The sequence below is a fragment of the Ciona robusta genome, chromosome 4 (genome assembly GCF_009617815.1).
Source record: "Ciona robusta chromosome 4, ASM961781v2".
Classification (NCBI taxonomy): Eukaryota; Metazoa; Chordata; class Ascidiacea; order Phlebobranchia; family Cionidae; genus Ciona; species Ciona robusta.
The window spans coordinates 882,820-892,601 of NC_143238.1; the positions used below are offsets into that span (position 1 = coordinate 882,820).

At 33.1% G+C, this 9,782-nt stretch overlaps 3 protein-coding genes and 1 long non-coding RNA gene across 4 annotated transcripts; 2 read left to right on the forward strand and 2 right to left on the reverse strand.

Annotated features, from left to right (window-relative positions):
- Window positions 1-7: 7 nt before the first annotated feature.
- Window positions 8-4,899, reverse strand: LOC149736324 (geranylgeranyl transferase type-1 subunit beta-like). The gene is made up of 9 exons (XM_089876644.1): window positions 4,677-4,899; window positions 4,411-4,538; window positions 4,069-4,139; window positions 3,467-3,618; window positions 2,852-2,984; window positions 2,454-2,581; window positions 1,367-1,469; window positions 1,201-1,309; window positions 8-522 (listed from the first exon to the last, which is right to left on the reverse strand). The coding sequence occupies exons 1-9, from the start codon at window positions 4,769-4,771 to the stop codon at window positions 227-229; spliced, it is 1,215 nt and encodes a 404-aa protein (XP_089732770.1). The 5' UTR covers window positions 4,772-4,899; the 3' UTR covers window positions 8-226.
- Window positions 4,900-5,729: 830 nt separating this feature from the next.
- Window positions 5,730-6,228, forward strand: LOC149736325 (uncharacterized). The gene is made up of 2 exons (XM_089876667.1): window positions 5,730-6,009; window positions 6,086-6,228. Exons 1-2 carry the CDS (start codon window positions 5,778-5,780, stop codon window positions 6,133-6,135), a joined length of 282 nt encoding a protein of 93 aa, XP_089732793.1. The 5' UTR covers window positions 5,730-5,777; the 3' UTR covers window positions 6,136-6,228.
- A 1,376-nt stretch (window positions 6,229-7,604) lies between these two features.
- On the reverse strand, window positions 7,605-8,110 carry LOC149736326 (uncharacterized). Its single transcript, XM_089876668.1, has 2 exons — window positions 7,828-8,110; window positions 7,605-7,751 (listed from the first exon to the last, which is right to left on the reverse strand). Exons 1-2 carry the CDS (start codon window positions 8,057-8,059, stop codon window positions 7,702-7,704), a joined length of 282 nt encoding a protein of 93 aa, XP_089732794.1. The 5' UTR covers window positions 8,060-8,110; the 3' UTR covers window positions 7,605-7,701.
- A 466-nt stretch (window positions 8,111-8,576) lies between these two features.
- Window positions 8,577-9,635, forward strand: LOC149736327 (uncharacterized). The gene is made up of 2 exons (XR_016384903.1): window positions 8,577-9,415; window positions 9,492-9,635. It is a non-coding gene; the product is annotated as an uncharacterized LOC149736327 (long non-coding RNA).
- The last annotated feature ends 147 nt before the right edge of the window (window positions 9,636-9,782 follow it).

Sequence of the window (9,782 nt, forward strand, 5' to 3'; positions counted from 1 at the left end):
AGTCAAGTCTGTTCCACAAATATAATCTATTTTGAATAATAATGATAAGAAGTTGAAAGCGACATGCACATACACAAGCACATTATAATGTAATTCCTCATCCTTGATTTCTTAGTAAAGAAAACTTTAGCAGGATGAAAGTAAAACAATAAAACGTGCATCTTCTTCTATTGATTACGATGATGGAAAATGTATATAAAAGGGAGAACGTTAAAAGGTATATGATTCAAGGGTTGGAGAAGTAAGCTTTATAAACCCAAGGAATGACAACAGCTCCAAGACCAATAGCAAAAGCAAGCACAACAGTCGGCGTGTGAGTTCGGTCTAATGTAGAGCCACCGCTACGAGTTCGAACTCTGTTGGCTTCTTCCTTATGTTTGCGAGCGACTACCCACTGCTGGTGCAGGGATAACATATGTTGCTTGGCACGTTTGGTGATATTTAACGTCGGGTCAATCGGTTGTAAATCGTGCAATCCCATCAATGAAAGTCCACAAACCCCCATGTAACTATGTAGTGCATCTGGTGAAGTGAATGAGGGATTGTTAGTTAAATCAGGTTTCATATCATAAATGGTGATCTAATATATAGTAGGGTGGGTGAGATGTACAATGCTTTCATTCCCCATTTTTTTCATCAGATTTAGTCTAAAAATAAAAAAACAAAGAATATCTACACAATTCTAAAACCATACCTTCACAACTCTAATTGAGCGTTGTTAACTGTTAAGAACGGTAAAACAGATTGAAATTTGGGATATTATGTGCCAACTATAACCATCTTACCGTGCAGTACTAGAACGCAGTTATTCTTATGTACAAGCATGTTTTATCTATTAGTTTGTCGCATGGGATGAAATGTGATTTAATAATGTTTGCACATGGAAAAAAGGATACATTTTTAAGGGTTGGTACTTGCTTGCTAACCACTAATCTATTTAAAAACAACACAAGTTTAAGAATAACTGTCAAATAGTAGGATAGGAAAGACGGAACACCTTTAGCACATAACATACTGAAGTTTTAAATCGTGTTTTAAACAATTAACAACAGTTAAAGGGAGTCGTGAGTATACAGTTTTATATTTCTTTGAATTTGCCTTGTTTACAACGAAATGGAATCTGAAAATAGAATACAAGATGTCCCATCTTTCCCCACCCCACTATATCTATATTTAGAACGATGTTTATTAATACAGTACCTGGGTGAACTTGTGGCCATTTAGCAAAACCACCGACTATAATATCCTGGGTCGACAAAACAAAATCCTCATTTTCTTTAAAATCCACCAAGTCAAATATATTAAGGATCTACAACAGAATTTAAGCATTATTTTTATTATTATGTGTATTATATAATATGCTTACTTTTAAACTCCCACCAACCCAGAATGAATAACAAGTATCATCATCTTTATGTGGTCGGCCATTAAAACCACGACACTGACGATTTATACACCAGAACTGTAACCTGAAAGTAGAAGTCACAACTGTAAAAAATGCTTTATTTTAAAAAATGTTCATAAAATCAAGATTTAGAAACTATGTGGAAACAGATATGAAACATGCTTAGATGTGCAACAAGACTAATTGATCATGATTTATAAAATTGCTATAATAACTTTTTATTACCATTTAGTATTTTAATTGAAACGGTCTAATGTAACTTAATTGTCTACTAAGTGTAGTATCCACTTTTTAAATTCATTTAGTCTATTCCTTAATAATGTGTTATGATTAATTGGGGATGCACATTACAGAATTTCGAATCTGTGAGATTCGAATTCTATTGTATTCTAATCTAATTACAGGATTCGGTATTCTGTTTAATGACGTCATCTCATAAACTACAAGAACAATTTTTAAAATTTATTAATTTTGAAAAAAAATATTTTTGTGTTTGTGGGACTTTCGAGAGTAAACGTTCCCAACGTCTTTTCATAGCCTGCTATACGTTTCGTGATGTAAAAACTACCCAATAGTACAATTTTTAATGACAGCTTTACAGTTCTTTACAGCTCATGATCCAACAAGGCTACTATTAAAGAGTTAATAAACTGACTTATGCGGGTAAAACTATTTTTTTCTATAAATATAAAAAGATTCGAAATTCTAGATTCGAAATAAAGTATTCTAGGATATCCTGGAATACCTAATTATTCTGTAATGTGCATCCCTATGATTAATGCTTTATTCTTAAATGCTGTCTTTTTAAAATATACAGTAATCGAAAAAGGGAAGTTTTCATTTATGTAATGAATTATAAATAAAATGATATGCTGTAAACATAATCAGAGGATATTAATGTACTGGAACATTATAAGTTTAGGAAGTTTTTATGATCAATTTAAATAAGATATCAGGCATGTATTAATAAAAATATAATAGATCACAAATTTAGGTTTCTGATTGGTAATCTTACAAATGTATTCTTATAAAGTTTTGTTATAGAAACCTTTTCATTTGTTTTAAAGTAAGAGCAGTATCAAGTTTCCCCATAAGTTGTAATGAAGCACACGCACAAAAAGTTGAACCACCATGACTTTCATGACCAGGACCTTGCCCGAATGCTCCGTCATAACACTAAACAGAATTGTACGCTGTTACAAAACATGTGATGTAATATGGCTATTTTCGTTTTACCAAAACTATAAACAACCAACTTTTATTTTCCATACAGTATTTTCCATGTTCAACATACAAAATAAGTTGTGTATAATACCTATACCATTATTGCAAATCATTTAGCTAAAAAGCAGTTTTTAAAGTATAAGACTATGGGAGTGTATAAACATATGCTTTTCTGTTCAATAAAATACATATCCTGTTATGTTATGCCTTCTAAGAACTTACCAAACTTTTCATGATAAATTTGGTGGCAGTTTCTTGGTTGATAGGACTGAAATCGTTAAGCATTGCACATACACAGCATGCACAGTAGATAAATCTCATATCATTTTCACTGCCATCGTATGTGGATTTGAAACTAAATATATGATGATTGTTAAAATGGGAAGAACAACAATGTGCAGCAGAGAGAAAATGAAAATTTGCATGGATTGAGATTTGTATTAGGACTGTTTCGTTTTTTTGAAACTTTGGTGGTACCTTTATCACATTTGAGCATTTCTATCCATACACAAATAACAAATTTTGATTTTCTGTTGGTCCTTTAAGTAAGATACAGCATTACATCGCACACCTCATAACCTAAGATTGCTTGGTTAAAAGGGGCATACCAACGAAAAATTAAAATTGGTGTGTTAATAGATATGCTTAAATAACAAATTCACATATATATAATATCATTACAAAAAGTTACAGGCTTACAGTGAACAACTATGTAAGAACTTGTAAAATTATCTAACCATCTATAAATAATGGTCATACATGTACATCAAAATAATGAAAATGTAATCCATACAATGCACAATACATGAGGTAACAATAAATGAAAATACGCCGCACCTCCCATCAGGCAATTGCAAAGCTCGTACTCCCTCCAAACAAGCATGTTTGTTCACTCTGCGCAAATCATCACCAAGAATAAGCAAACATGCAAGACCTGTGTATGTCATTGCTATGTGACTACAATCATGTTCATTACATGTCTCCATGGTCTGCGATAACAACAATTTTATTCATATGGTAGAGTGGGGAAACAGGACACTTAGACACATACTGCCTAATATTTCCTAAAACAAAATACAAATGACGGGTTTTAGACACCTTGAATTAGTACATACCTTTTAATTATTGACAACAGTTTAAAAAAACATATGAAAATTAATTTTACCAACTTGAAAACACACAGGGTAAGACACAGTTTAAAATCCTTGTTAATTTTTTTTTATTTAAATCTCTATGCATCAGACACAAAAGACTAAACCACAAATTTGCCTTTGTTAACAATAATACTCAAGCTGCTAGTTTATTGCTGAGATTAAAAAAGGTTGGTTTTGCATCAGTAATGTATATCAATATTAATTAATTATAATTTTTAAATTAGTTTATTAATCAGCAACATAATGTAAAGATCAGTGTTATATTAAATACATTATAGTATCCACCTTTGTATATTGCTTTGTGGAAACTCCATTACTTGTTGAACCACGAAAACCACATTTGCATAAGTTGGTTTCTGGCAAAAAATAATAACATTTTATTATAGATTGTACATGTTGTTACATTAATGCGCAAAAAAGCATGCTTTGTCACCGTAATTTGCCTGACTTACATAAAAGTAAAAAACATAAAGGAATTAATAAAATTACATAAAGTTAATGGAATGATTTATTACTCCACAATTGAGATATGTTACTTGTAATGCGGCAGTTATACCCCATTTTCAAAGTTAATTTTTAATACCAGCTAAAAGATTGCCAATAATTACTTTACAATATATTGCTTACTTGCTTTATTTCCCACAACTTGCAAGGTATAAACCCACTCAACAATTTCTTGTTTAGTTGTGTCTGTTAAAGCATCTAATGCACCAAGGACATCCAAGCCAGACAATGCAAAAAATGCCACAGTCAATCTAAAAAAACATCATTGAAATATTTACACCATAATTTAGATACCAAATTTAAATATGTTCTTTCACTAAATAGTTAAATACATTTTAGTATGAAATTATGACAGTTTAATTATTATACTGTTAGAAATAAATTCTGACCTGCTAGTATCCAACAAAGAATATCTGCTAGGCAGAATTTGCAATATTCGTGTGAAAAAACGAATGTGTTTTTTCTTTTCAAATGTACTTTCCATCGTAACTGTTGTTCCAGTCCGGTATCAAAAACAAAACCAGAAAGGGTAAAGCAACAAGGTGCAATTCCAAACTTCACGTTACATCTTCAGCACAACGAGAGATGATAATGAGAAAAAGCAAATAGAGAGAGAGAGAGAGAGAGAGAGAAAGAGAGAGAGCGCGCATGCCACAAACGAACGTGCACGTAGATTATAAGTTTTAGTGTCAACTAGATAGAAAGGGGATATAGTAATACTACCGCCAGACCAGTGGTGCCTATATTGGCTTGTATAAATTATCAACATATTAACAAAATCCTAGCTAAAAAAGTCACATACGTTTAAAATCTCAACTTTATACTTATAGTACACTAATATAGCACTGGAGAAGGGTTAACCTAAATTGCCACACATAAAAATAAATACAAAAGCAGAGTCAAAGTCTTAAGAAAAAAAAACGAAACAATCATCTGTAAAGTTACATATAGGTGGTAGGCTAATTCGTTAGACGACAGAAGATGATACAGAACATTTGTGTTATCACGACTCTCGTTGCCCCGTCACGCCAGGATAAAACCATCAGCTACATTTATTTAATGTAAACGTATAGCAGCGCGTTTAAATCTTGCAAGTCCTGGAAGAATTAACTGTTGTCTAAACAACATAAAGCATAAATCTTCTTGGAAAACCTACTGCTTTGCTGTGATTCGATATATTGGTAAAAGCATTATAGTCTTGTTCATAGCATATGTTTTTTGGCAGTTGCGAAAAGACATTTTATGCACACCATGCAACCGCCTATAATGTGATTTGATTTAAGTCTAGCCTACTTATGCGACGTTGAATGCAGAAAAAAAATAAACAAATCATGTTAAAATTTCTTATTTTGTTTGTTTTGTCGCGGTAAAATGAAGATATTAACTACAAGTTTCATTGATACTATAAGATATTTTACTTTAAAGACAATGGGTATAAAAGTTTAAAATGCGGATCAAAATTTATTCAGTTATATCATAACCAAACCAAGATGAAATCTGTAGTTGCCGTCATCCTCGTAATCTGCTTCGCTGTATCTGCCGATGCTGCTGCAAGAGCTCTTGTAAGAGCCGGCGCCAAAATCGTCGATGCTGCTTTGCCTATTGTTGGCAAGTTGGGCCCACATGTCCGTACTGGTGACTACGTCCACAACAACCCAGACTGGAGTTTGTGGCGCAGAAAGAGATGGAACCAACAACCAACAAGCCAAGCCGAGATGTTGGGTAAGTCAACTAATTTATAATCAATATATATATTTATCGTTAAGCATCATATATAATTTCTTAATTACATCTGCAGAAGACGCATTGGAAGCCGAAGCCATCGAAGCTCTTATGCAAGAACAATAAGCAATAGGCCAACACCACCTCTACGATTAATCCGAACCAATAATAAACGTAAATTTAAAATATTTAAAAGTTAAATAAACACTTGCAAAAAGATTTGTTGTTTTTCATAAAGAAGAATGTAAACTTGCTACAGGTGTTATTTGAGTTAAACATGATATAAAAATTATTGATTAAAAACAAACTTTTTAAAGTTTGGCAATCAACACCTAAAAAACTACAATGTGGGGTAAAATGGGAATTTTGTAATTTGTATTTAACGAAAATTACAACACACTTAGCTAGTTTCTTTGCTACGTGTGTTATCAAATAATTAAAGTATGATAGTCCTTTGTGGTATTACACAAAATGATATATTGAAAGTTAGAAAATATTGGGCAATATGTGCTTTAGGGTCCCGTCTTACCCCACTCTACAAACAATGAGCGGTATTTTATGTCTTTTGTATTCCTAATTTAATCCCATTGACCCCTAACCATTTTGCCTATGTAGGCCTATACATATTTTAGAGTTTAGTTTTATAAGACAAAATCCAACGAATTTTTTTTTATTTGTCATAAATTCATGATCCCTGTCTATTTTCCTCATGTTCATATATCAATTTTTCAAAACTGTAACGTATTGTTTCGTTTAGCGTTGAACGGTTTTGGTTGTTGTGTGTGGTTTGCTGTGGCGTTCTTGTGTGTTGTTTCCCAATTTACTTCCATTTTGTGTTTGGCTTTTGTGTTGAATTGATACGTCTCGCGCTTGTTAACCTCTAAGCACTTTACGTAACAAAACTAAAACTGGTTTTATGAGACCAAATTAAACTGTACGAAAAATTCAAGTGTATTTTATGAACCTATGAAACTAGTTTAATCGTTCACACTCGCAAATTGCAAAATTTTTTCGATTTTAGCCTACTATAAGTTAACGAGCATTTAAAATTAGCAGTTTACTAAATCGCATATTTTTACGCTCGTTTTATAAGGTCGTGATAATACTGTCTAATATTTGTGTAACATTACTTTTCGGTTTATCATTAAATGGACAAATGAGTGAAAAGAAAATTTTAAAAAAGGTCTTTTAAAAAAGGACAACTTGCCCCATTCCCCTCTACACTACTATATGTTAATTGTCATTGCCGCACATTTTTTTGGACCGTGAGAAAGATGTCAACAATACTGTAACATTGTTTATCGTCTTTCTTTAAATGGATACCCGTATAAAGATTAACCCCCTATTGTGTTTAATGTTGAAGTGGCAAAGAATCTTGCTTAGTCGGTTAAAATTTTTGTAGATTTACTACAAATTATACAATACTTTTTCTATAAAATTATTTGTCCCATTCTGCCCCATATTGCAGTCTTAAAGGTTTTAATTCCCAAATTTAAAAGGTTTGCTTTTATCTCAATAGATTATAATATAGGTAACTCAAATATAGCATCTGTAGCAGGTTTACATTCTTTTTTTTTATAAAAAAAAACAAAATATGTTTTGCAAGCGTGTATTTAACTTTTAATCAATTAAAATGAACGAGTATTTGGTTATTCATCCCGATTAATCGTAGAGGAGGTGTTTCCTTATCGCTTATTGTTCTTGCATAAGAGCTTCGATGGCTTCGGCTTCCAATGCGTCTTCTGCAGATGTAATTAAGAAATTATATATGATGCTTAACGCTTAATATGTATATTGATTATAAATTAGTTGACCTACCCAACATCTCGGCTTGGCTTGTTGGTTGTTGGTTCCATCTCTTTCTGCGCCACAAACTCCAGTCTGGGTTGTTGTGGACGTAGTCACCGGTACGGACATGTGGGCCCAACTTGCCAACAATGGGCAAAGCAGCATCGACGATTTTGGCGCCGGCTCTTACAAGAGCTCTTGCAGCAGCATCGGCAGATACAGCGAAGCAGATCACGAGGATGACGGCAACTACAGATTTCATCTTGGTTGTTATGATATAACTGAATGAATTCTGATCAGCATTTTAAACTTTTATACCCATTTCGAGTTACATTAAACAAACGTAAATCAAGCAGTTATTTCCTGCCATCTGTTCCCTTTTTTAATACTGGACCGAGGGTTCTCTTTTTTTTCGAATTACTACGAAGCACAAATGTCCATTTCCTCAACCGCTCTTCTCTTTAAACAATTAACAACGGTCTATGGGAGTCGTGATAATACGGTTTTATTTTTTTTTAATGTTCTTGGTTTACTACCAAGTGGAGCGAGAAAATACAAAAAAAAAGTGTCCCATTTTCCCCTACCCTACAATAAAACATATAACATTATTTTTATTTATCTCCCCGAAAACCACAGCGAACGTTGTGCATAAAACGTCGTTTTACCACTGCTGAAAAACATATGCTATATAGATGAACGGGACTATAATTCATTTACCGATTTAGCCAATCACAGCAACGCATTAGGTTTTCCAAGAAGTTTTATGCTTTACGTTGTTTACAGTTAATTCTCCCAGGACTTTACAGTTAATTCTTCCAGGAAGAAATAAACACGCGCTGCTATACATTTAGATTGAATGCATGTAGCTGGTGGTTTTATCCTGGCGTGACGGGGCAACGAGATTCGTGATAACGCAGGTGGTCTGTTTTACATCCAGTAACGAGTAACCACGTGTATGTAACTTCATGGATGATAATTTGGAGGATATTTCTTTATGGCTACTGACAGTTAACCCTTCTCTAGTGATATATATTAGTAAACTACATAACGTTGCCTTTTTAAATGTGCGTGTTCACGGAAAGCTAAAACATGTGAAGTTAAATTTTACTGATTTTTATTAATGTCATTCAATATAGTAATAAAGCATAATATACAACAATGGTGCAACTACGAAGCTGAGCACTTTAATCAAATCACATTATAGGCGGTTCGCATGCGGGTGTGCATAAAATGTCGTTTCACCACTACCTGCCGAAAAACATACGCTGCAGATTAACAGGACTAGAATGGTTTTACCGACTCAGCCAATCACAGCAAAGCAATAGGCCTTCCAAGAAGATTCATGCTTTATGTTGTTTAGACTACAGTTAATTCTTCCAGGACTTGCAAGTCTCAAAACGCGCTGCAATACTTTTACATTGAATGAATATAACTTGCTTTATCTTCGCGTTTCATTATAACACGAATATTCTGTTTTATACACTTTTATACAAAACATTTAACATCTATTTTTTGCTGTTAAATCCCTCCTCTTTTTTCTTCAAATAACATGCCCTTCGCAGTTTGTGGCGCAGAAAGAGATGGAACCAACAACCAACAAGCCAAGCCGAGATGTTGGGTAGGTCAACTAATTTATAATCAAAATATATATTTATCGTTAAGCATCATATATAATTTCTTAATTAAATCTGCAGAAGACGCATTGGAAGCCGAAGCCATCGAAGCTCTTATGCAAGAACAATAAGCGATAAAGCCAACACCACCTCTACGATTAATACGAACCAATAATAAACGTAAATTTAAAATATTTAAAAGTTAAATAAACATTTGCAAAAAGATTTGTTGTTTTCCATAAAGAAGAATGTAAACTTGCTAGAGATGTTATTTGAGTTAAACATAATATAAAAATTATTAATTAAAAACAAACGTTTTAAAGTTTGGCAATTATGTGCGGCGCCGTGGCATAGTGGTTGGCGCCCCTGCCC